The sequence below is a fragment of the Ostrea edulis genome, chromosome 9 (assembly GCF_947568905.1).
Source record: "Ostrea edulis chromosome 9, xbOstEdul1.1, whole genome shotgun sequence".
Classification (NCBI taxonomy): domain Eukaryota; kingdom Metazoa; phylum Mollusca; class Bivalvia; order Ostreida; family Ostreidae; genus Ostrea; species Ostrea edulis.
The window spans coordinates 21,187,833-21,215,822 of record NC_079172.1 but is presented as its reverse complement, the minus strand read 5'-3'; the positions used below and the strand labels follow the sequence as shown (position 1 = coordinate 21,215,822).

The 27,990-nt window shown below is 36.1% G+C and overlaps 2 protein-coding genes across 5 annotated transcripts; both read left to right on the top strand.

Annotated features, from left to right (window-relative positions):
- The first annotated feature begins 417 nt into the window (after positions 1–417).
- LOC130050090 (N-lysine methyltransferase KMT5A-like) lies at positions 418–8,904 on the top strand. The gene is made up of 4 exons (XM_056148826.1): positions 418–553; positions 7,540–7,661; positions 8,040–8,193; positions 8,589–8,904. Exons 2-4 carry the CDS (start codon positions 7,562–7,564, stop codon positions 8,803–8,805), a joined length of 471 nt encoding a protein of 156 aa, XP_056004801.1. The 5' UTR covers positions 418–553; positions 7,540–7,561; the 3' UTR covers positions 8,806–8,904.
- On the top strand, positions 8,647–27,850 carry LOC125682800 (uncharacterized). 4 transcript variants are annotated; one of them, XM_056148823.1, is made up of 16 exons: positions 8,647–8,787; positions 12,084–12,191; positions 12,813–12,920; positions 13,811–13,918; positions 14,530–14,637; positions 15,282–15,389; positions 16,261–16,368; positions 17,272–17,379; positions 18,287–18,394; positions 19,243–19,350; positions 20,245–20,352; positions 22,432–22,533; positions 23,742–25,760; positions 26,121–26,201; positions 26,613–26,717; positions 27,202–27,850. In XM_056148823.1, exons 1-16 carry the CDS (start codon positions 8,781–8,783, stop codon positions 27,411–27,413), a joined length of 3,606 nt encoding a protein of 1,201 aa, XP_056004798.1. In that variant the 5' UTR covers positions 8,647–8,780; the 3' UTR covers positions 27,414–27,850. The 4 variants fall into 4 exon arrangements, with proteins under 4 accessions (XP_056004798.1, XP_056004796.1, XP_056004799.1 ...); XM_056148821.1 differs by lacking the exon at positions 8,647–8,787 and adding an exon at positions 9,719–11,934; XM_056148824.1 differs by lacking the exons at positions 8,647–8,787; positions 20,245–20,352 and adding an exon at positions 11,372–11,934.
- The last annotated feature ends 140 nt before the right edge of the window (positions 27,851–27,990 follow it).

The window sequence follows — 27,990 nt, the reverse complement described above, 5'->3', positions numbered from 1 at the left end:
ATGTCAAATGAGAAGCTTTTGAAATATGTGACAAATCGGCTATCTTCTAAGTAAAGCATCCTCGTAAAATTCACAAAGAGATGGGCCGTCCTTCTCTCACTCGAGCGCTCCGCGCACTCGTGACAGAAGGGCCGCCCATCTATTTGATAATGTGCATTACTCGGATGCTAGAAGATAACCATTACGTACATTATACATGTGTGTGTGTGTGTGTGTGTGTGTGTGTGTGTGTGCGTTGGAATATATTACACGCCGAGGTACTTCATAGAAGTACACAGTCACGTTTCGAGGTACCAAAAAATGGCGAGGTACTTTTCCCGAGACCTCGGTACGTGTACCTCGCCAAACGCTTGTAGATACCATATCACACAATTTCTCCTCGTTTCAAGGGGTACCTCTATATAACGTTGTAGATACTTGTTTGTGTGTCAGAGTGTGACCCCACACACCTGACAGTCAACTCTGATCATATTTGGATTGTTTCTGCGAAGCAGTGCGCGCGCAGATTTCGGAACCAACGTACCGGAAGTAGAAAGCTAACCGGCTTGGCGAGGTAGGAACACACAGTTTTTCCACCATATTTTCTCTTATTTTAGGAAATGAATAATGTTGTCATGGTTTTTATTATCTTCTAATAAGTAACAGTAATTTACTTAATACTTAAATCGATATTAATGATCGCATTTTTATTTGAAATAACAAAACGAAAAGTAAACAACAGTTACTGAACTAAACAAAATGGCGGTCAACACATGTAAATCAGTTGGATTTTTCCTGGCCGAAAACTTATATTCATATGATATCATACTTCATTTTTGCATTGCTCGTCAAATGAATTTCCATGTAGATTTACCACAGAAAAAAATATACTTATTTCATATCTCGGATGCCATAGCTATCTCTTCGTTGATAATGAAAGGTGGTTTAAAATCCATTTTTATAAATATTATCTGAAATACCACGTTAAGAATGAGATTGATCTGTAAGGTGAGTTCCTGATTTTCTTCACAACTAACTTGTTTTTTAAAATGGTAATTATTAGGCAAAATAAATTGTGTGTTACGGACAACCCAACCCCATCTAGCGAAACCCCGCCGAATAGAGTTTTTTGTTTTTTTTGTGTTTTTTTTAACGATTTTCTGACCATTTTGGTTGCTGGCCACAAATACACAAGACTGGGTATTAAAACTGGGTATTTAAGAAGAAAGAAAAAAAACTTGATCCCTACCTTACCTACCATTTTTTAGGGTGTTGCCCGAAACACACAATTTTTTTTTGGGGGGGGGGGGGGGGCTTAAGCTGTGTCCAATATAAAAGAACAAGATATTGCGGCCAAAACATGCTAAATCTGCTAGTTCTGGCATCTCTAATGTGATGTCGCACCTTGAATTTGGTCATTTTCCTATAGCAGCTAATTCCAAAGTTTTGTTGTTGCTGTTTCTGATTTCATATTTGATGTTAAAATTCTGACTGTAACTGCAGTATAAATCTGTTGGTACCAGAGGTAGGGATGAATGTTTGGTATGAGCTAGGGCTACTCCAGTACTATTGTAATACAGGTTTGTTTTAATATGCTAATTATATAAAGGGGTGTCATATTGGCCACAATAGGAGCAGCCCTCGTGCTAAGTGAAAAAATCAAATTTATAAAAATTTCATATAAAAATTCATATAAGGTTTCTAGTCAACTCGTACCATAGTTACCGAGTCAATTCGTACCCGATTTGTAATGTAACTAATGTTGAGTCTAGTTCTATTTTAGTCAGGGTTGGCAAAATGCCGGCATTTATCCATATTTTCCATGCCACTGGCAAATACCGGTATTTACCGGTAAATTCCAGTAAATGCCGGCAAATACTGGTCAATTGAATCGACCACACTGGAATTAATATATTTTAAAAGTTCTTTGGTTAGTTTTAACTACACTGGTTAATAGATTTTATTCTAAAGATTGAAGTTATTCCTATTTATACTAAATTATGAGTTTTGAGCTTTTTTTTTTTACACTTTAATTTAAATTTATTACACAATTATTTTTAGGGTGTTTTGTAATTGTTGGCTGGACACTTCTAGATAAAGTTTTAGAGTCTTAATTAGCACTTACAACTGTTTGGCAGTCAAGGCCTGTTGCACTGGTCTTTCACTCTTTATCTTTGTCAACAACACTTAATAAATTCCAAATGGAATGTTTGCCTGGATTTCATGCTGAATAACTATGGTGATATTGGTAATGTGTAGGTCTGTACAGCAATAGGAGTAGCAGTGATTATGACCAAAATTTGTCTTACTGCTGTAAATGTATTGGAGGGTTGAAACCATAACATAGCTCATGTCATACTTGATCCCCTCTTTTTCCTTTCAACTTCCTATTTTTGGGTGGAACAGAAAATCATTTTGATATTTTATTGCTTTCATCTCTGTTTATGTCTGTTTAATCCACCCTGAATTGACAGTTTCTTGAAACTTGTTTTAACAATTTATACCATATGGTCTTCTTATAACTAGACCAGGTGGCACCATGCGCAGGTAGAATTATACCAGTGATGTATGTTTTACCTGTATTGTTGAATTGTTTAAATTTTTTTTAATAATATCTAAATTTTGTATAGGAGGTTAAAAAGCAAAGATTCAACTGTTAAAAATGATTCAGCCTGGGATTTATTTAGATTTAATCAATTTTAATGTTAATATGTAATGATAAAGAATTATTTTAGATTTAACTTCGATTTCACATTTTGAATTGTTGAAGCTATAAATTTACTTTAAAAGTTCAATTGACCAGTATTTGCCGGTATTTGCCACTTGAGTCTTATTTGCCAGTCCGGTAAATACCGGTAAATGCCGGCGGTAAATACCAGGGGTGGAATTTACCGCCCAACCCTGATTTTAGTTCTGTTACCCTACCATACACGATTTATTTATAATGAGAATGTCAGATTGATTTCCTTAAAACAAGTGAAATCAATATCATCATGTGTTTTTATTTATTCTATTTGATAGTATTTATCATTATCCGAATATGTGGCACCTTGGACGTTCACGAATGTATCTCAACATACACAATTAAATGCAAATTGATGTGAAGTTCTTTCATAACGTTTGGTGAGCAAGTGTGACAGAAATATTTCAATATTCATCGGGATTGAGATCGTGCTTTGATGGGAAGGCTGTAAAATTAGAACATCTAAATTGGTGCAATTCACAAAACTCACCCGCTGAGTTCGTATGTAATTACTTCATTGATGTAACATTTTAAACTGTTAAACTCTTCATCATAACAGAAACACATTCATGTATATAACAACGCAAGTATTTTATTATTGGCGAATAGTTTGATGGTCAGCACATATATTGGCGTTACTCGATTTACCGCATTCCTACAATGTTTCGCAAAACATGGTGATCTTGACAAGTAAATAAACTGCAGATAGGCCTATGAATGTCCTATTGGTATTTTGTTTTGTGTTGCATATGCACAATTTATTCCCTTCTCATGAATATGTTTGGCTTAAATAGATCCAGGTAAGTGATTCGTCTCAGTTTCGAATTTGTTCTGTTGTTTCCATTTAAATTAGCTACGTCGGCATCGAGTTTTTACTGTGTGACATATCTAGGATATACATATATCAATTGAAAGCTTCATGTTTATGAATTGAAGCCCCTTCATGCTTATGAAATGAAGTTAATATCAAATTCTTCCCAATAAGACTCTTTTTAAAATCCCAAATATGTTTTAATTAACTGTATATTTAACATCAAACTAAACAACGAAACATCAAACTAATTAAATATGATATTGGTATGCCTATGTTTTAGTTCAAGGTCAGGTCACACAGCATTGCACTCTCTGATTTATAACATCCGTCAATTTTTAATGGTGGTTCCAGTAGGGGACATGTATTGCTTATGCAATACTCTCAAAATGCTTGTTTAGTATGATTCATCATCTAGTTGACCGTTCAAATAATGGCCCTGAGGTCAAAATTGGTCACGCCCCAAGGGTCAGGGGTTTTCCTTGTATGGACATAGTAAAAACTCGAAACAGCAAGGCCTAGGGCTTAGATATTTTTATAGATTCTTTGAAAATGTTTTGGATTAGATATCTTATGTTTTCAAATAAGGATATAGAACACTTTATTCCAAAGTTAGTTGTGTTAAAATGCAAGAAGTCAATACTTTTTTATGATATTCTAAACCAAAATACTTCTGTTTAATACATCCGGCAAAACAAAATGGAGTGAGCTTTTGGACATCAATACGAAAGAATGGCAAATAATCCACAAAATACCTTTCAGAGTGACAAAGGACTAGGGCTGTGCGATAATACCGGTATTCCGATATATTGCGATTCGTCTCTAAAAAATATCGTATCGCGATACGTTTTTTCAATACCGGTATATCGGCGGAGATGCTTGAGCTAAGAAATTACGTTTAAATTTGAGATTTCTCACATCAAATATAACGTTTCATATGGCTGAAGCATTTTTGTGATTGTTCAAAATACTAAGATATAGTTTTTCTACTTCCAACAGAGCAATGGAGTTAAGCAGCCAAGTTTATGTTGTGTCTGACTATATTCAAGAACACTTGTTTTTTAATTTTCATGTATTCTGCATGGAAATCTATCTTAAAATCAATGAAATAAGAGACAAGATTGTTGATATTCTTATTGAAAAATATTGCAATACATATCGCAATACATTTGAAAATATTGCAATATATCGCGATATGAAAATTTAAACCAATACGCAGCCCTACAAAGGACAGTAAAATTCAGTGGTTTCAATACCGAATTATCAATCGCATCCTTGCAACAAACTCTTTTCTATTTAAAATTTTAAAAAAAGTAATTCAAAGTACTGCAGACTAAATTGTCACTCAGAAGAGGAATCTATTGAACATATTTTATGGGAGTGCAATTTTTATACGCCCGTTTTCAGACGGGCCGTATTATGTTATGGCGTTGTCCGTCCGGCGTCCGTCCGAAATAGTTTGTCCGGGCCATAACTCCTGATCCTCTTTGTAGATTTTAATGATATTTCACAGAATTGTTGCCCTGGACCTAAGGAAGTGTCATGACCTTGATCCAAGGTTATTGGTCAAAGTTCAAGTTCACTATACACATAATAGTTTTAACATTGGCAAATAGTTTGTCCGGGCCATAACTCCTGATCCTCTTTGTAGATTTGAACAATATTTCAGAGTTGTTGCCCTGGACCTAAGGAAGTGTCATTACCTTGATCCAAGGTTATTGGTCAAAGGTCAAGGTCACTACACACTTAATGGTTTAAACATTGTCCGGGCCATAACTTTTGACTGAGTGCATGGATTGGAATAATATTTCACAGAATTGTTGTCATGGACACAAGAAGGTGTCATGACTTTGAGTCAAGGTCACTGGTCAAAGGTCAAGGTCAAAATGCACATCCTGGTTCAACCTTGTCCGGACCATAAGTTTTCACTGAGTGCTTGGATTGAAATAATATTTCACAGAAATGTTGATTTACACCCAACAAAGTGTCATGACCTTAAGCCAAGGTCACTGGTCAAATGTAAAGGTCACAATGCACAGTGGTTTTTACTTTGTCCGGACCATAAGTTTTCACTGAGTGCATGGGTTGGAATAATATTTCACAGAACTGTTGCTCTAGGTCCAAGGAAGTGTTGTGACCTTGAGCCAAGGTCACTGGTCAGATTTCAAGGTCGCAATGCACATAGTGGTTTTAACTTTCTCCGGACCATAAGTTTTCACTGAGTGCATAGATTGGAATAATAATTCACAGAATTGTTGGTCTAGACCCAAGGAAGTGTCATGACCTGGGTGAAGGTCAAGTTCACAATGCACATAGTGGTTTTAACATTGTCCAGGCCATAAATTTTCAATGAGTGCAGGTATTTCAGTAATATTTCACAGATTTGTTGCCCTAGAACTAAGGATGTGTCATGACCTTGAGCCAAGGTCACTGGTGAAAGGTCAAAATGCACATAGTGGTTTTACCACTGTCTGGGCCATGACGGGCATATATTGCTACGTTTGCGTTGCTCTTGTTTACAAACTTTTTTGAGTGATTTTGAGCTTTTTCTACAAGATAAGACTTGTTTGCAAATAGCTATTACCAAAAAATCTTTTATTCTTGGTTTTATTGAAAACAATAGTATTGTTAAAAATATTATTGTTTTATGGCTAAAATACTATGTGTATACAGCAAGATGTACTGAGAAGCCCTTGAGTTTACCAGAGTTTTCCAAATCAAATGTGGAGTTGCCAGACATTTTGTCTGCCATTTTTTCAAATTCTACCAGACACCAAAAAAGTATGGCAGACAACTTATAAGAATTACAACTATTTGGGACAATGTTGTCAGACATTTTGACTGGCATAATAAGAGAATCTGTCGGACAAGGGTTATTGTTTTTAGGCAGACTTTTGCCCATGTCTGACAGGATTTGAAAAACTTTGGTTTACATGCATTAATATCACAAATGAAATTTTCCTATGAAACACAAAAATTCATTTCTTATAAAAATGGTGAAAAAGAAAAATTTAATGATACCCTGTGGAACAGATGGAACCAATTGTTTTCTTAAACTATTTCTTATACTGATACTCTTACTCTGTCTTTCTTATATTCAAAATCTCCCATATATTCAGATGCATTTTGTTGTTCTTTTTGTATATATTTGTCATGATAGAGAACTCTACTGATACATGTGAACAAAAAAAATAAGAAATTATAAAAAAAAAAAAAAAAAAAGATTGTTCAAATTATGGCTAATTTTAACACAGAGCTTAACACCAAGATAACGCCGTGTTAAAGTTAACCACCTTTCGAAAAACCGGGCCCAGGGTCAAAATTGGTCACCCCCAAAGGGTCAGGGATTTTCCTTGTATGGACATAGTGAAAACTCGAAACAGCAAGGCCTAGGGCTATAGATATTTAGCATGATTCATTGTCTAGTGGACCTCTACCAAGATTGTTAAAATTATGGCCCTGAGGTCAAAATTGGCCATGCCCTGCCTGGGATCATGGGGTTCCCTATATTGGCATAGTGAAAACTAAAAAAAAAACTACTTCTCCAAAACCGCGAGGCCTGCATGGGGCTTAGATATTTTTGTGCATTATTCATCGTCTATTGTACCTGTACAATATTGTTAAGATTATTTGTTGATGACAATGACCTTGACCTGTTGACCTACTTTCTTGTTTCTGCAGCTATACTAAGAAATTAGAACTGTGCATACTGTTTGCTTTATTGTTGGAAAAGAGATGTTTTCTGAATATAAGGCCACACCAAAATGAAAAGTACAAGTTGACCACAAAAAGTAAGAGTTGACCAAAAATCTAGTACGACTTGACCAAATTGGGACGGTGCAAGTTGACTCGGTACGAGTTGATGGTAGACCTGATACCTTATTTAATGGTTAGAACTTAAACTTGATACGTGATACATAGAGGTTAAGGCTCTACAAACTTCACTAGCAATATAGTTGTAGTATTATAGTATTTCACGATTCAAGATAATCTGCTTTATTTGCAGGCTCTCACATCAACTGATCATCATGCGGTCTAAGAGAAAAAAACCGAATTTGTTAGCAGAAGAAACCATACTTAAGAATAAAGATTTAGAAGGATTCAAGATGGATATCATACCTCCAAAAGGTAATTTGTACTTCGTAGTAACCATGACCCTATAGTCTATGTTTTGTTAATTTGATTGATTTGGTGTCAAATGAGAGCCATGGTGATTTCAAATTCATTAAAATAATAGTATTGTCAAGGCATTGATTAAGGAAAATAAAGCTACTAGGAAGGGAATAAATCTCGATAACTTTGAAGAATATCTTAGTTTTAATTTTTAAAGATATCTGACAAACCTTTCTGCACAGTATAATTCAATTCATTTGTTCAAATGGCGATCAAGTTTTGAAATTATTGTACCAAGTGATTTTCCAATTCTGTCATCTGTCGTTAAAAAGCTTTTGTAGAGCCTTGTTTAGATTTTTATTAGGATTTTTAATGTTACATTTCTTTTAACAGGTCGAGGAGTAAGAACAACAATTGAGAGGTGTAAAGGAGACTTTTTGCTTGCCTATCATGGGGAGTTAATCAGTGGAGAAGAAGGAATGAAACGAGAAAAAAAATCTGACTCTGTGTTCAGATACTTCTTTTTCTTTAAAGGAACACAATGGTGGTATGTAGATTTTTAAATATTATTGTATCAAATTAATTAAATATGGTGATATGGAAGAACTTAGATGAATAAGCAACTTTTTATCATTTTAACATTGGCATTAAGTAATGATTATTATTCTCTCAAAACATCAACTATTATGCTTCAGAGGATTTTATAATTAAATATTGATCAGGCCAAATTTTTGGGAAATTTGTAATGGGGAATTGGGAAAAAGTTTCAAATTTCTTGATTGGGAAGGGGTCGAATATCGGAGTCATGCAGTTAAAGAAGGTAAGAAAGCCCTGATAATATTCTTTGCTGGATATAAGTTTGTCAGCCTTGTTTACTGACAGGCACCAAGAAAAGTTAAGCTCCGGTTATACAAGCAGCACTTGTTTCATGCTATTTTGCAGCATTGATTCCACTTTAGAAGTTGATAGTGGCCAGTGGATGGGGAGACTTGTCAATCACGGAACACATAGGGAACAAAACTGCAAGATGAGATGCATTGAAGTTAATCAGGTTCCAAAACTATGTCTTTTTGCAATTAGAGATATCCCGGCTGGCGAAGAACTCTTATACGACTATGGAGTAGCAGATCTGCCATGGGAGGTTTGTTTAGCATTTTGAATTATGTAATTTTATTTAACATATTACAGAGTAAATGTACCAGTGTAACTGTAAGTATAAACAGAGCCACTGAATTTTAAAACTTCATATTGCTGAAAAGTTAAACATATTCTTATTTCAAGAAATATAGATAATAATGCCAAAAAACTTGTGCTTAGATGTTCTTCATTATGTTCCCCGTAGCTAATCTGCTTCAATTTGCCCTTATTCGTCTGTGTGTATTTGTGCATGTTTGTCATACTATCACTATCAATCTGGTGTCATGCAAAAGTTGTAAAGTATTTGTGCTAGAGCTAAGAAACTTTGTGGGATTGTTCCTCAGGTGTTGTAGTTATGCACCTTGCATTTCGTTTACTCGCGCATAAAATTTTGTATAGTCATTGACAAATGCATAAATTGGGGTCATATGTGTCCTATGGATGCAATTCTAGTTGGTTACTGGGAGTGAATGTTCCTGACCACAGTGGACCAATTTTTGCTTTAAGTTAACTGTACTGTTGTCATTTTTATCAGATATGTTTGAGGTCCAATGGTCTTTCATGATGACTGAAATAGGTTAAATCATGTATGCTAATATAAAATGCTATTTTTGTTCTTTTTTTTATCACATTTTAGAACAAAAAATCAAAAGGTAAAGTAGTTCACTTTGTTCAAAGGGATGTAATGATACTGTTATTTTGTTACCAGTTTTTGTTTTTGTTTTGTTATTTTCACATTTAGCTTGTCTGTTGTTGTTATTTGAAAAGAATAATTCTCAGTTACTGTGACATCTGCTGGATTGTTGTCATTGTGATAACATCTAGATGTTGGCACACAAGGTGGTGCATTTGTAATTTAATTGTTCAAGTGTGGAATTTTATACAATTTTTGTCAAGCTCGCTTGCGGAAGCTGATATAGTTGTCACAACGGCAGTTCCGTGTTTGTTAGTCAGTCAGTAAGTTAGCGTGTCATTCGAATTTTGTGTCCGGGCTGTATCTCCCTCACTTATCATCAGATTTTAAAATAACTTGGCATAACTCATCAACGCAAGAAGGCGATGTGTCAATTGAATGAACCATGACTGATGGTCAAAGGTCACACTTCAAGGTCAAATGCTGAAATTCAATGTTTTTATCCTTGTATGGGCTGTATCTTCCCCATTAATGATCATGTTTTAAAATAACTTGGCATAAGTCGGTGGTGTGTCACATACAAGAACAATGAATGTTGGTCACAAGTCAAGATCACACTTCAAGGTCAAATTCTGAAATGCCTCATTAGGCCAAAAAAAGGTGTGTTTCCAATTACATATCAAAAAAAAATGTAGGGTCGGGGGTTGGAAACATTTTTTTTTTGCTTTTATATTTTATTCATGCGCTATAATTCAGTACAAATTTGCCTTGCATCACCAGGAACAAAGTGTATTCACAATAAATATGTTTGTGTGTACTGGCATGTAACATCCGAGTGTTCAGTATGGGATTAAAAATAAATTAAAGCAAAAAAATGACATTTTGACAACTGATTTTACCATGCATATTTAAAAGTATTTATTACACGAGTATGTCTTCGGAAAGCATGAAGGACGCCATCTTGGAAGATTTCGGTAATTTGATTATTGAGCCCGAACTTATTAGAGATCGAAAAACGAAGTGTACGAGAGTTAAGGACTGGAAATGACTAAAAAATTTAGGGTCGGGAGAAAATTTTAGGGTCGGTCGGGTAATCGGAAACACACCTACCTTTTCTTTTGCCTTATGTTTGTAAAGCTGTATCTACCTCAGTTATCAACAGATTTAAAATGACTTGGCAGGAGAGATCACCACCAGAAGATGATGTGTCATATGCAAGAGTCATGCGTATTGGTCAAAGGTCAAAAGGTCACGCTTGAAGGTCAAATGCCCAAATTGCATATTATTATGCTTTTAATTCCGCACTGCTTCTCCGTCATTTATCAATGCACTTCAGAATAACTTGGCCTAAGTGATCAACACCAGTAAGTGAACATCATACTTAAAGGTCAAATATTAATATCCTAATGTATACAGCTAGAATAAGCGGCGGACTCGACATGTTGGTGTTCTGCCGACAAACATCTAGTTTCAGTATTTTGATTAGTGAAAGAAGTATGAATTGTGTATTTAAAGGGACATAGACACGTTCTGAGCTAAAATTGTTCACATTTTAGATTTCCATTTTTAATGTTTACAATGCTCACTTGGGTATTTTTAATGGTCAGCAAAAATTTGAACATCATTTGTTGAGTTACAAGTGAGATACAACACTTACAATTCTTCACTATGTAGTATGTGCACAAGGCTCAAGCCATGTTTTTGTTTACCTACATACCTACATTGAATATGTTAGTGTAACTTTCGTTTAAAGCAGATTTTTTCATATTATAAGTTTATTCTGAACACAATTCAACGTTCCTAGTGATTCTCACATCTCATTTTGTTTTAAACATGGTAATTTCTGTGAAGCAATCATTATGTAAACAAAAACAAGGTTCGATCCTTGTTTACATAGTGAAGAATTGTAAGTGCTGTATCTCACTTGTAACTCAACAAATGACGTTCAATTTTTTTTTTTCCTGACCATTAGAAATACCCTTAGTGAGCAATGCAAAGATAAAAATGCATGGAAATCTAAAATTTGATTATTTTTAGCTCAGAACGTTCCAATGTCCCATTTAGTTTCCGACTGCCATTTACATATATAGGTCAGGACCAAAATGCACATTAGACTAGTTTTTAATAATTATGTAACTTCTATTTGAGGACTTGATTACAGTTGAGAGACAGTATGCAATGTAAGGTGAATATATAGCATTTTATGAACAAACATTGTGTGGTACAGGGAGCACACACACACAGTAATTTTTCCCATGATGCATCAGAGGAACTTTCCCATGATACATCAGAGGAACAGCCATTGTTGTTTTGTGACTTGAAACAATGAACAAAACAAAAAATGGAATATGAACTTTTAAATTTGATTCTTTTAATAATTTTAATTATTTTAGTAATTATTTTGATAGTTGAACTGTCTCTTATGTATAAAACCATCAGAATTTTTTTACATATTTGGGATAAACTTTATGGTTATGAATGGTTACATGGTTCGCCAGAGTGATTTATTAGTATTAGGTATGTTAAAGACCTATGCATTTATTTTAGCTACAATGCAATGAAAGCTTTTAACATATACAAGTTTTCTCGAGACTCAGTCTGTTTTCTGGAAATACCAAATGAATGAAATATAAATACATTAACATGGAATGTTTATTTTTTGGCAGATGACGTTGGGATTGATGTGAGAAATGAGCCATCCAGTATTGCTGATAAAGCCTCCTCTACAAGCTCTCCTGATTTTGAAAGCAGCACCGAAGGAAATAGCTTAAGAGGTGGGTCAGATTATCATAATAAATAAGGTCCTTAACCATAGCTTTTTTGGTCATTGTTTCCTCCATCATTTCATATTAGTTTATACCAATTTATTTAAGCTCTCTTGCGATGAAAGCTTATAACTTGTACAAGTTCTCTTGAGTCTGTTTTCTGGGTCAAGCTAACAAGTACTAAGCAGGCATTTTGAGAGGCCCAAAAACTAGCCCCGAGTGGCATTTGAACCTAGGACCTCTTGATCTGGAAGCGGCCACTTTACCATTGAACTTTCCCGGCCCTATGTTTCATATTGTTGTTGTCTTTACAAGAATATATAGATACCTTTGTATGTATGCGTTCAGTTCAAAAAATAGCATTCGTGTGTGTGTGTGTTTGTGTTCCTTGTACCTCACAATGTCTGTACATTCTATGTTATATTTTTACCTTTGAATTGCTGTATACAGTTTTTGACCCCAATAACTAAATGCTGTAGATTGAATCATACAAATTCCGTACAACCATGGTCTTTGAGGAGGTGGTTAGTTCAGATTTGACTTGTGAATGATAATTTTGTAAACTGATTGGTTTCAAAAAATTAAAATTGAAATATAAATACATTAATATGGATGTTTATTTTCTGGCAGATGACGTTGGGATTGATGTGAGAAATGAGCCTTCCAGTATTGCTGATAAAGCCTCCTCTACAAGCTCTCCTGATTTTGAAAGTAGCACCAAAGGAAATATCTTAAGAGGTAGGTCAGATTATTATGATAAATAAGGTCCTTAACTATAGCTTTTTTTGGTCATTGTTTCCTCCATATTTCATATTAGTTTATACCAATTTATTTGAGCTCTATTGCGATGAAAGCTTATAACTTATGCAAGTTCTCTCGAGTCTGTTTTCTGGGTCAAACTAACAATTACTGAGCGGTCAATTTGGGAGGCCAAATATCGCCTCAAGTGGGATTTTAACCCAGGACCTCTTGGTCTGGCAGTGGCCACTTTACCATTGAACTTTCCCGGTCCTGTTTCATTTGGTGTTACCTTTACAAGAGTATATAGATGCCTCTGTCTGTATGTGTTCAGTTGAAAACAAAAGCATTCTAGTGTGTGTGTGTTTGTGTGTGTGTTCCTTGTACCTCACACTGTCTGTACATTCAATGATAGATTTTTACCTTTGAATTGCTTTATACACTTTTCAAACCCAATAACAAAATGCTGTAGAACCCAGGACCTCTTGGTCTGGAAGCGGCCACTTTACCATTGAGCTTTCCCGGCCCTATGTTTCATATTGTTGTTGTCTTTACAAGAATATATAGATACCTCTGTATGTATGTGTTCAGTTAAAATAAAAGGCATTCTAGTGTGTGTGTGTGTTCCTTGTACCTCACAATGTCTGTACATTCTATGTTATATTTTTACCTTTGAATTGCTGTATACAGTTTCTGACCCCAATAACTAAATGTTGTAGATTGAATGATACAAATTCCGTACAACCATGCTCTTTGAGGAGGTGATTAGTTCAGATTTGACTTGTGAATGATAATTTTGTAAACTGATTGGTTTAAAAAAATTAAAAAATGGAAATACCAAATGAATGAAATATAAATACATTAACATGGGATTGTTTATTTTTTGGCAGATGACATTGGGATTGATGTGAGAAATGAGCCATCCAGTATTGCTGATAAAGCCTCCTCTACAAGCTCTCCTGATTTTAAAAGCAGCATCAAAGGAAATAGCTTAAGAGGTGAGTCAGATTATTATAATAAATAATGTCCTTAACCATAGCTGTTCTGGTCATTGTTTCCTCCATGTTTCATATCTAATTTATACCAATTTATTTAAGCTCTATTGCGATGAAAGCTTATAACTTATACAAGTTCTCTCGAGTCTGTTTTTTGGGTCAAACTAACAATTACTGAGTGGTCATTTTGGGAGGCCAAATATCGCATCAAGTGGGGTTTGAACCCAGGACCTCTTGGACTGGCAGTGGCCACTTTACCATTGAGCTTTCCCGGCCCTATGTTTCATATTGTTGTTGTCTTTACAAGAATATATAGATACCTCTGTATGTATGTGTTCAGTTCAAAAAATAGCATTCGTGTGTGTGTGTTTATTGTACCTCACAATGTCTGTACATTCTATGTTATATTTTTACCTTTGAATTGCTGTATACAGTTTTTGACCCCAATAAACTAAATGCTGTAGATTGAATCATACATATTCTGTACAACCATGGTCTTTGAGGAGGTGGTTAGTTCAGTTTTAACTTGTGAATAATATTTTTTTTTAAAAATTGGAAATACCAAATGAATGAAATATAAATACATTAACATGGGATTGTGTATTTTTTGGCAGATGACATGGGGATTGATGTGAGAAATGAGCCATCCAGTATTGCTGATAAAGCCTCCTCTACAAGCTCTCCTGATTTTGAAAGCAGCATCAAAGGAAATAGCTTAAGAGGTGGGTCAGATTATTATAATAAATAAGGTCCTTAACCATAGCTGTTCTGGTCATTGTTTCCTCCATGTTTCATATTTAATTTATACCAATTTATTTAAGCTCTATTGCGATGAAAGCTTATAACTTACTTATACAAGTGCTCTTGAGTCTGTTTCCTGGGTGAAACTATCAAGTACTGAGCAGGCATTTTGAGAGGCTCAAAAACTAGTCCTGAGTGGGTTTTGAACCTAGGACCTCTTGGTCTGGAAGCGGCCACTTTACCATTGAACTTCCCCAACCCTGTTTCATTTGATGTTACCTTTACAAGAGTATATAGATACCTCTGTCTGTATGTGTTCAGTTGAAAACAAAAGCATTCTAGTGTGTGTGTGTGTTTCTTGTACCTCACTATGTTTGTACATTCAATGATATATTTTTACCTTTGAATTGCTTTATACACTTTTTAAACCCAATAACAAAATGCTGTAGAAACCAGGACCTCTTGGTCTGGAAGCGGCCACTTTACCATTGAGCTTTCCCGGCCCTATGTTTCATATTGTTGTTGTCTTTACAAGAATATATAGACATGATAATTTATTTAAAATATGGAAATACCAAATGAATGAAATATAAATACATTAATATGGATGTTTATTTTTTGGCAGATGAAGATGGGATTGATGTGAGAAATGAGCCATCCAGTATTGCTGATAAAGCCTCCTTTTCAAGCTCTCCTGATTTTGAAAGCAGCACCAAAGGAAACAGCTTAAGAGGTAGGTCAGATTATTATAATAAATCAGGTTCTTAATCATAACTCTTTTGGTCATTGTTTCCTCCATGTTTCATATTAGTTTATACCAATTTATTTAAGCTCTATTGCGATGAAAGCTTAAAACTTATACAAGTTCTCTCGAGTCTGTTTTTGGGGTCAAACTAACAATTACTGAGTGGTCATTTTGGGTGGCTAAATATCGCATCAAGTGGGGTTTGAACCCAGGACCTCTTGGACTGGCAGTGCCACTTTACCATTTCCCGGTCCTGTTTCATTTGGTGTTACCTTTACAAGAGTATATATAGATACCTCTGTCTGTATGTGTTCAGTTGAAGACAGAACCATTTTAGTGTGTGTGTGTGTACCTTGTACCTCACAATGTCTGTTCATTCAATGATAGATTTTTACCTTTGAATTGCTTTATACACTTTTTAAACCCAATAACAAATTGCTGTAGAACCCAGGACCTCTTGGTCTGGAAGCGGCCACTTTACCATTGAACTTTCCCGGCCCTATGTTTCATGTTGTTGTTGTCTTTACAAGAATATATAGATACCTCTGTATGTATGTGTTCAGTTCAAAAAATAGCATTCTAGTGTGTGTTTGTGTTCCTTGTACCTCACAATGTATGTACATTCTATGTTATATTTTTACCTTTGAATTGCTGTATACAGTTTTTGACCCCAATAACTAAATGCTGTAGATTGAATGATACAAATTCCGTACAACCATGGTCTTTGAGGAGGTGGTTAGTTCAGATTTGACTTGTGAATGATAATTTTATAAACTGGTTGGTTTAAAAAAATTAAAAAATGGAAATACCAAATGAATGAAATATAAATACATTAACATGGATGTTTATTTTCTGGCAGATGACGATGGGATTGATGTGAGAAATGAGCCATCCAGTATTGCTGATAAAGCCTCCTCTACAAGCTCTCCTGATTTTGAAAGCAGCATCAAAGGAAATATCTTAAGAGGTAGGTCAGATCATTATAATAAATAAGGTCCTTAACCATAGCTGTTCTGGTCATTGTTTCTTCCATGTTTCATATTTAATTTATACCAATTTATTTTAGCTCTATTACGATGAAAGCTTATAACTTACTTATATAAGTGCTCTCAAGTCCGTTTCCTGGGTCATACAAGTGCTCTTGAGTCCGTTTCCTGGGTGAAACTAACAAGTACTGAGCAGACATTTTGAGAGGCTCAAAAACTAGTCCTGAGTGGGTTTTGAACCTAGGACCTCTTGGTCTGGAAGCGGCCACTTTGCCATTGAACTTCCCCAACCCTGTTTCATTTGGTGTTACCTTTACAAGAGTATATAGATACCTCTGTCTGTATGTGTTGAGTTGAAAACAAAAGCATTCTAGTGTGTGTGTGTGTGTGTTCCTTGTACCTCACAATGTCTGTACATTCAATGATAGATTTTTACCTTTGAATTGCTTTATACACTTTTTAAAACCAATAACAAAATGCTGTAGAACCCAGGACCTCTTGGTCTGGAAGCGGCCACTTTACCATTGAGCTTTCGCGGTCCTATATTTCATGTTGTTGTCTTTACAAGAATATATAGATACCTCTGTATGTATGTGTTCAGTTCAAAAAATAGCATTCTAGTGTGTGTGTGTGTGTGTGTTCCTTGTACCTCACAATGTCTGTACATTCTATGTTATATTTTTACCTTTGAATTGCTGTATACAGTTTTTGACCCCAATAAACTAAATGCTGTAGATTGAATCATACAAATTCCGTACAACCATGGTCTTTGAGGAGGTGGTTAGTTCAGTTTTAACTTGTGAATGATAATTTATTTAAAAAATGGAAATACCAAATGAATGAAATATAAATACATTAACATGGGATTGTTTATTTTTTGGCAGATGACGTTGGGATTGATGTGAGAAATGAGCCATCCAGTATTGCTGATAAAGCCTCCTCTACAAGCTCTCCTGATTTTGAAAGCAGCATCAAAGGAAATATCTTAAGAGGTAGGTCAGATCATTATAATAAATAAGGTCCTTAACCATAGCTGTTCTGGTCATTGTTTCTTCCATGTTTCATATTTAATTTATACCAATTTATTTTAGCTCTATTACGATGAAAGCTTATAACTTACTTATATAAGTGCTCTCAAGTCCGTTTCCTGGGTCATACAAGTGCTCTTGAGTCCGTTTCCTGGGTGAAACTAACAAGTACTGAGCAGACATTTTGAGAGGCTCAAAAACTAGTCCTTAGTGGGTTTTGAACCTAGGACCTCTTGGTCTGGAAGCGGCCACTTTGCCATTGAACTTCCCCAACCCTGTTTCATTTGGTGTTACCTTTACAAGAGAATATAGATACCTCTGTCTGTATGTGTTGAGTTGAAAACAAAAGCATTCGTGTGTGTGTGTGTGTGTGTGTGTGTGTGTTCCTTGTACCTCACAATGTCTGTACATTCTATGATAGATTTTTACCTTTGAATTGCTTTATACACTTTTTAAACCCAATAACAAAATGCTGTAGAACCCAGGACCTCTTGGTCTGGAAGCGGCCACTTTACCATTGAGCTTTCGCGGTCCTATATTTCATGTTGTTGTCTTTACAAGAATATATAGATACCTCTGTATGTATGTGTTCAGTTCAAAAAATAGCATTCTAGTGTGTGTGTGTGTTCCTTGTACCTCACAATGTCTGTACATTCTATGTTATATTTTTACCTTTGAATTGCTGTATACAGTTTTTGACCCCAATAAACTAAATGCTGTAGATTGAATCATACAAATTCCGTACAACCATGGTCTTTGAGGAGGTGGTTAGTTCAGTTTTAACTTGTGAATGATAATTTATTTAAAAAATGGAAATACCAAATGAATGAAATATAAATACATTAACATGGGATTGTTTATTTTTTGGCAGATGACGTTGGGATTGATGTGAGAAATGAGCCATCCAGTATTGCTGATAAAGCCTCCTCTACAAGCTCTCCTGATTTTGAAAGCAGCATTAAAGGAAATAGCTTAAGAGGTGGGTCAGATTATTATAATAAATAAGGTCCTTAACCATAGCTGTTCTGGTCATTGTTTCCTCCATGTTTCATATTTATTTTATACCAATTTATTTAAGCTCTATTGCGATGAAAGCTTATAACTTATACAAGTTCTCTCGAGTCTGTTTTTTGGGTCAAGCTAACAATTACTGAGTGGTCATTTTGGGAGACCAAATATCGCCTGAAGTGGGGTTTGAACCCAGGACCTCTTGATCTGGCAGTGGCCACTTTACCATTGAACTTCCCCAGCCCTGTTTCATTTGGTGTTACCTTACAACCTCTGTCTGTATGTGTTCAGTTGAAAACAACAGCATTCTAGTGTGTGCGTTTGTGTTCCTTGTTACCTCACAATGTCTGTACATTCAATGATAGATTTTTACCTTTAAATTTTTAAACCCAATAACAAAATGCTGTAGAACCCAGGACCTCTTGGTCTGGAAGCGGCCACTTTACCATTGAGCTTTCCCGGCCCTATGTATCATGTTGTTGTCTTTACAAGAATATATAGATACCTCTGTATGTATGTGTTCAGTTAAAAAAAAAGGCATTCTAGTGTGTGTGTGTGTTCCTTGTACCTCACAATGTCTGTACATTCTATGTTATATTTTTACCTTTGAATTGCTGTATACAGTTTTTGACCCCAATAACTAAATGCTGTAGATTGAATGATACAAATTCCGTACAACCATGGTCTTTGAGGAGGTGGTTAGTTCAGATTTGACTTGTAAATGATAATTTTGTAAACTGGTTGGTTTAAAAAAAAAAATTGGAAATACCAAATGAATGAAATATAAATACACTAATATGGATGTTTATTTTCTGGCAGATGACGATGGGATTGATGTGAGAAATGAGCCATCCAGTATTGCTGATAAAGCCTCCTCTACAAGCTCTCCTGATTTTGAAAGCAGCATCAAAGGAAATATCTTAAGAGGTAGGTCAGATCATTATAATAAATAAGGTCCTTAACCATAGCTGTTCTGGTCATTGTTTCCTCCATGTTTCATATTTAATTTATATCAATTTATTTAAGCTCTATTACGATGAAAGCTTATAACTTACTTATACAAGTGCTCTCGAGTCCGTTTCCTGGGTCACACAAGTGCTCTTGAGTCCGTTTCCTGGGTCAAACTAACAAGTACTGAGCAGGCATTTTGAGGGGCTCAAAAACTAGTCCTGAGTGGGTTTTGAACCTAGGACCTCTTGGTCTGGAAGCGGCCACTTTACCATTGAACTTCCCCAACCCTGTTTCATTTGGTGTTACCTTTACAAGAGTATATAGATACCTCTGTCTGTATGTGTTCAGTTGAAAACAAAAGCACTCTAGTGTGTGTGTGTGTGTTCCTTGTACCTCACAATGTCTGTACATTCAATGATAGATTTTTACCTTTGAATTGCTTTATACACTTTTTAAACCCAATAACAAAATGCTGTAGAACCCAGGACCTCTTGGTCTGGAAGCGGCCACTTTACCATTGAGCTTTCCCTGCCCTATGTTTCATATTGTTGTTGTCTTTACAAGAATATATAGATACCTCTGTATGTATGTGTTCAGTTGAAAACAAAAGCATTCTAGTGTGTGTGTGTGTTTCTTGTACCTCACAATGTTTGTACATTCAGTGATATATTTTTACCCTTGATTTGCTTTATACACTTTTTAAACTCAATAACAAATGCTGTAGGTTTGAATCACAAACTCTGTACAACCATGGTCTTTGAGGAGGTGGTTAGTTCAGTTTTACTTGTGAATGATAATTTATTTAAAAAATGGAAATACCAAATGAATGAAATATAAATACATTAACATGGAATGTTTATTTTTTGGCAGATGACGTTGGGATTGATGTGAGAAATGAGCCATCCAGTATTGCTGATAAAACCTCCTCTTCAAGCTCTCCTGGTTTTGAAAGCAGCACCAATGAAAATAGCTTAAGAGGTGGGTCAGATTATTATAATAAATAAGGTACTAAACGATAGCAATTCGACCTGATGAACAGCTTTGTAGAGCTATCCGGTCCCTGTGTTTAATTTTTATACGCCCGTCTTTGACGGGACGTATTATGGTATGGCGTCGTCCGTCTGTCTGTCTGTCCGTCTGTCCGCCTGTCTGTCTGTCTGTCTGTCCGGGCTTTGTAGGCTGAACCATAAGTGCCAGGATCTTACAACTTGGTATAGTTGATCACCATGATGAGAGGAAGCTGCCTTATGTTTTTCAAGGTCGTAGGTCAAAGGTTAAGGTCGTAGTGTCACTTAGTAGGAAAACGTTGTAGGCGGGATACAGAACGAACCGTATGCTCCAGGATCATGCAACTTGGTATAATTGATCACCATGATGAGAGGAAGATCCCTATTGTTTTTCAAGGTCGTAGGTCAAAGGTCAAGGTCGTAGTGTCACTTAGTAGGAAAACGTTGTAGGCGGGATACAGAACGAACCGTATGCTCCAGGATCATACAACTTGGTATAATTGATCACCATGGTGAGAGGAAGATCCCTATTGTTTTTCAAGGTCGTAGGTCAAAGGTCAAGGTCGTAGTGTCACTTAGTAGGAAAACGTTGTAGGCGGGATACAGAACGAACCGTATGCTCCAGGATCATACAACTTGGTATAATTGATCACCATGGTGAGAGGAAGATCCCTATTGTTTTTCAAGGTCGTAGGTCAAAGGTCAAGGTCGTAGTGTCACTTAGTAGGAAAACGTTGTAGGCGGGATACAGAACGAACCGTATGCTCCAGGATCATACAACTTGGTATAATTGATCACCATGGTGAGAGGAAGATCCCTATTGTTTTTCAAGGTCGTAGGTCAAAGGTCAAGGTCGTAGTGTCACGTATTAAGAAAACGTTGTAGGCGGGATACAGAACGAACCGTATGCTCCAAGATCATACAACTTGGTATAATTGATCACCATGGTGAGAGGAAGATCCCTATTGTTTTTCAAGGTCGTAGGTCAAAGGTCAAGGTCGTAGTGTCACGTATTAAGAAAACGTTGTAGGCGGGATACAGAATGAACCGTATGCTCCAGGATCATACAACTTGGTATAATTGATCACCATGGTAAGAGGAAGATCCCTATTGTTTTTCAAGGTCGTAGGTCAAAGGTCAAGGTCGTAGTGTCACGTATTAGGAAAACGTTGTAGGCGGGATACAGAACGAACCGTATGCTCCAGGATCATACAACTTGGTATAATTGATCACCATGATGAGAGGAAGGTCCCTATTGTTTTTCAAGGTCGGAGGTCTAAGGTCAAGGTCGTAGTGTCACGTATTAGGAAAACGTTGTAGGCGGGATACAGACAGAACCGTAAGCTCCAGAATCATACAACTTGCTACAATTGATCACCATGATGAGAGGAAGATGCCTATTGTTTCTCAAGGTCGTAGGTCAAAGGTCAAGGTCGTAGTGTCACTTAGTAGGAAAACGTTGTAGGCGGAATACAGACCGAATTAGCATTTAAAGGACAGTACTAACTCTGCTGAAATATGAACCCCACTGAAATCTGTACGGGCGTATTATGCCACGCTGGCGTTGCTCTTGTTCGTATTGTTGTTACCTTTACAAGAATATATAGATACCTCTGTCTGTATGTGTTAAGTTGGAAACAAAAGCATTCTAGTGTGTGTGTGTTCCTTGTACCTCACAATGTTTGTACATTCAATGATATATTTTTACCTTTGAATTGCTCTATACACTTTTTGACCCCAATAGCTAAATGCTGTAGGTTTTAATCATACAAATTCAGTTTTGACATGTGAATGACAATTTTTTGTGTGTCTAACTACTAATCAAATGGGGTTAATTTATTAAAATGTCGGTACTCAAAAATGCTCTTGAGTACTACATACTGAAGGGTCTGTACTAGAGTAATTACTAAGTCATTTCTGATAAGCATATGTATCACAAAACGTGTCTCTGCTGTCAATGTGATATCTTTTTATTGCATTAAAGCACAATAAATAAATGCTGTGGGTCTAAATCCTTCCAAAATAAATATTAAGTGTTTGTTAATTTCAGAACCAGAGGTCACAGATGTCAGTGAGATAGAGAGCTTCGATGACACCGATAATGAACTAGATTTCAGTTTTGAATCCAGGACCAAAGGAAAAAGCTTTATAGGTGCGTCAGATTATTATAAAAATGTGGTCTTAGACCATGATAATTCAAATGGGCTTTGTAGACTAGGCAAGGCATTTTTATACGCCCGAAGGGTCGTATTATGTTATGGCCTCCATCGTCTCTCCGTCCGTCCATACAGCCAGCCGGCCGTTGACAATTTCTTTTCTGGGCCTTAACTTTCTTACTTGCAGTACTTCACAGTAACATACATTACCTCGAGACGATGTGTCGCATACAATATCCAGGTCCCAAACATTAATCGGACTGAAGGGTGCATTTGCCCCCCCCCCCCCCCCCCCCCCCCCCCCCATTAGCAATTGTTTTGTCCGGGCTATAAATTTCTTCTGGTAGTTCGATTTTTAAATTATTTCACAGTAACATACAGTACATCTAGGCGATGTGTTGCGTACAATTTTCAGGCCCGTATATCAAACATTAAATGGTCGGGGGGGGGGGGGGGGGTGCATTCACGCCCCCATTATCAATTTTAGTCCGGGCCATAACTTTGTTACAGGTAGTTGCATTTTAAAATTATTTCATAGAAACATACAGTATATCGAGACGGTGTGTCGCATACAATATACATGTACATCTCAAACATTCAATGGACCCAGGGTGCATTCACCCACCTATATCAATTATGTGTCTGATTATAACTTTATTACTGATGGAAGGATTTTAAAATTATTTCCATAGAAACCTTTCAGCTTATGTCCTGGTCAACTACACCTTCGGGCATGTATTGTGCCTCCAAGCGCTCTTGTTGTTGGTCATGGTGTTCTCCATTTCCATGAGTCATATTGTTGTTACTTTTACAATAGATCAAGAATACCTCTGTCTGTGTGTTCAGTTAAAACAAAGCATTCTATTGTGTGTGTGTGTGTGTGTGTGTTCCTTGTACCTCAGAATGTCTGTACATTCAATGATATATTTTTACCTTTGAATTGCTTCATACACTTTTTGACCTCAATAACTAAATGCTGTAGTTTTGAATCATACTAATTCCGTACAACCATGGTCTTTAAGGAAGTGCTTAGTTCAGTTTTGACTTGTGAGTGATATTTTTTTGTGTGTCTCATCATTAAGTAAAAAAAAGTATTCAAAAATACTCATAAGTACTTCATACTCCAGGGTCTGTACTAAAGTATTTATGAAGACATTTCTAATAAGTATGTGCAGAATAAATAAAAGTATTTGTTGATTTTCAGAACCAGAGGTCACAGATGTCAGTGAGACAGAGAGCTTTGATGACAACGATGATGACCCAGACTTCAGTTTAGAATCTGACTGTGTGTCCAACTCATCCGATATATCTGACGTAATACCTCTGAATGAAAATTCAGCATTCTCTTTGAAAAAACAAACAAGTACAGGTGTAAAACGACGATATAATAAACAAACAACTGTGTACACATCAAATCAAGAGGTAACTACAACCACAGATGGTACTTCAACTAAAAAGGCAAAGATTACATCAAATCAAGAGGTTACTTCAACCACAGATGGTGCTTTAAATAAAAAGGCAAAGATTACCATCCAGAAAAGTAATAATGAAAAGGGCAGAAAGTGGGATAAAAAGGAGTACTGTCTTTTCTGTGAGAAAAGTTCGACAAACATCAGAAAGCACTACCTAAAATCACACAAAACAGAAACAGAAGTACAAAAAATAATGCGTTTGCCCCTGAGATCAAAGAATCGAACTGCAGAAATAACACGCTTACGAAATGCTGGAAACTATAAACACAATGTTAGTGTATTAAAAAAGGAAAGTGGTGAACTTGTTGTTGTTGCAAGACAATCAAATGACTCAAAGCCAGAGGATTATCTTCCTTGTGATGAATGCTTGGGTTTTTTCTTAAAGGAAGGTCTTTGGAGGCACAAGCAGGTGTGCAAATTACGCACAGGGAAGCAGAAGTCCAGGAGAGTCCAAGCAGATGCAGCCCTACTCTTGCCTGCTTCTAACTCCATACATGCAGGACTGAAGGAGAAGGTTTTTGGCAAAATGGTAAGGGATGAGGTAACCATCGCTGCACGTAATGATGCTATTATACTGAAAGTTGGTGAAAAACTGTATCAAAAACATGGACATTTGACACATCTCTATTCCCACATCAGTCAAAAAATGAGGGAACTTGGGCGGTTTTTGATATGCGCAAAAACCCAAGATTTAAGCATCAATTGTTTAAATGACATTATTGACCCTGAGAAGTTTCCATTGGCAGTTAAGTCCACCAAGGTTTTGTGCGAGTTCAATGAAGTGACAAATACTTACAAAAATCCTTCTTTAGCTCTCAAGTTAGGACACCTGCTGAAAAAATGTGCAAAAGTGGCAAAATCAGAAGCCCTGATCAATGGCGATGTTGAGGGAGGAAGCAGAGCAGACAATTTCTTGACACTCTGCGAGAACGAATGGACTGATGAAATTTCAAGTTCTGCTTTGCAAACATTGACAAGAAACAAGATGAACAAAGGCTACTTGTTGCCATTATCGGAAGACATCATACGACTCAACAAATTCCTAGACCAAAAAACAGAGTCCCTACTGGAAACGCTTCATAACCGTTTTGACAGGGCTGAATGGGAATTGCTCAATCAGATGACTTTGGCCCAGCTTGTACTGTTTAATCGTAGGCGCGGTGGAGAAACTCAGAGATTGCTGGTAGGTGCTTACTGTTTAAGAACACAGAACAAAGATTGTCCGCAAGAAGTTATGGAAGCTCTAAGTGCAACTGAAAGAATCCTTCTGGACACATTGTCAAGAGTGGAAATCAGGGGTAAAAGGGGGCGCACTGTTCCAGTTCTACTGACACAAAAGGCTAAGAGGTGCATTGAACTTCTTTTGAGATGGAGAGATACAGCAGGTGTTGCCAAAGAAAATAAATATGTATTTCCTAGGCCTAACTATGGTTCTTTAGAAGCACTGAGGAGTGCTGATGTCTTGAGGACTTTTTCAAAGGCAGCAGGTTTGACCAATCCAGAAATGATTACAAGCACGAGACTTCGAAAACATGTAGCCACAGTTGCACAGGTTTTAAGTTTGAACAAGAATGATCTGGAAATTATGGCAACCTTTATGGGCCATGACATAACCGTTCACCGATCTTTTTATCGGCTTCCTCAGGAAACTCTACAGGTCGCTAAAATGGGACGCCTACTGACAGCTTTGAATAATGGATCAATTGGACAATACAGCGGAAAGTCTCTAGAGGAAATTCCTTTGGACGAGAGTAAGTAACATTTGCAATGATATGCTTTAAAACAAAATTTTCTTTGGCCTTTTAACAATGTCCATGACAAGGTAAAGTTCTGGTTAGGGCCCCATGAGTATCATGCAGAAGCCTTAATATCACATCATCCTTCCACCTGTTCGTCCAAACCTTTGTCCAAATTGCTCCTTAAAATTGGTTTGAACCAAGGAATTATAAATTTTGTGTATTATTTTGTAGTACTGCTTGTGAATCGCGGTTGGGGTTTATTTGTGCTGCAATATCTTAAACAGTTTTTCACCTGTGAATTTCAATGATTACAAACCAAATTACAACAATATATTCTGTGGCACCATTTTATAACCATAAATTCTTCTACAGCTGCCGAGTTAAGCAGTGAGGAAGAAATGGACGAGAATGATAATCAAGAGGACCAAGAGGATGAAGTACAAGGCATTCAGAGTAAGTTTTTTTTTACTGGAAACATTTATGGAAATAAAATAATGTTTAGGCCAATAAAACTATTTTCATACTTTGTCTTCTTTAGGCTTTATTATGTACTCGATAAACAATATATGCAGTCGTTAGCTCTTTAGTTTTTATGCTTAAATGAATAATTCCATTCGGGGGAGCAATACAGTTGTCCATATGTCTGTTCATCTGTCCCATTTTAAAGTCTGAGCAATAACATTGTTATTTAAATAGGTCGGATTTTTTTTAAAGAGTTTAAAGTTTTGTTCACCACAATGAAATAATGTTACCATGACCTTGCCTCATGATGATCTCAAAAGTCAAGGTCACTTTACTCTATAAGGCCTTTTTATTCTAATATTGTTCATGTAAAAACCATTTTTTAAAATTAACATCTTTCAGATCCTGAATCATCTGACATGGACAATCTGACAGTGGCTAAACCCAGTGCAACTGTGACCTCATCACGCCAACCCAGTACAACTGTGACCTCATCACGCCAACCCAGTAAGTGGGTTTTGTTTTAAAACCAAAATAGCATTCCATAGTCATATTTCATAAGGTCTTCATTGAAATTTGTCATGTTTTCCACATACTGATGGTTATACATATAGTAGTAGTTGTATCGGCTCGATAACCTAATAATTAATGGAAAGATATTTTTTAAAAAAAAATGACACAAGGAGTAACCATTGACAGGTGTGTCATGCAAGGTCAGTGTTCAAACTTTGGTAATTGTTTATCATTTGTACATACAGACAATAGCAGTCATGTTGCTTCGTATCTTAAACGTTTACGAAAGGATTTTAAGAACACATGACAAGGAATAACCATTGACAGATGATGTGTCATGTGCAAGATCCAAGTCACTTTGATCATGGTCAAGGTTACTAAGCAGAGCGCTTACATATTTTACAATTAATTATATTTCTTAGATGCTTGTTGCTGGTCATCATGGAACATAATAGGCAACTGTTATGGATTTTTTCAGAATGTGTACAAAAACTCAGTGAAGAACAGAGTCAGCTCCTGAAGTCGCTGTTCAAAACCAATATCGCTTTGAGAAAGGAACTTCGGTGTGAAGACTGTGAAAAAGTGATAAAGAAATATGAAGTTCTGAGCAGATTGTCCTGGAAAAAAATAAAGAACACCATTCATAACTGGATTACTAGTGAAAAGAAAAAAACCAAGAAGTTGATATAGACCTGTAGACTGTTAATTCAAACATGATCCCGCTTTTCCTTACATTGGACAAAGAAGAAAATCAACCGTGTTTTATCACGCAATAATTTAAAGCAGTCTAAAAATAGCATCAGTCAGTGCCTGTTGAGGTTTCCTTTCCTTTTCCTTTTTAATAAATCGATTTGTAAAGACAATTTTATTAATTTCAGACGTAACAAATAATATGATTTCATTTTATATATACAATAGCTAATTTACATTATTATTTTAAGAATTTGAATTCTCTCTGATGTCAAAGTTCTGTGATGATGACTTGACGTCGCAGATGCACACTTCAATAATACAGTTCCGTTTTGTTTTAGGTTAAAACCCACTAATTGTATATGTTAGAATCGAAATAATAACTGCGTTACCATATTGTTGTATCGTTGAATAAATTGTCTCGACTGATCATAAAACTGTGAGTTTTTACTGCATCGTATAGTGTAGATTTTACTATGATGATTTTTCTACATGTGTATAGAGAGAAAATGCTTATCATGTTAGAATACACATTCTATCATTCAGTAGATTTGTAAAAGAGGTGCTTTAACATATT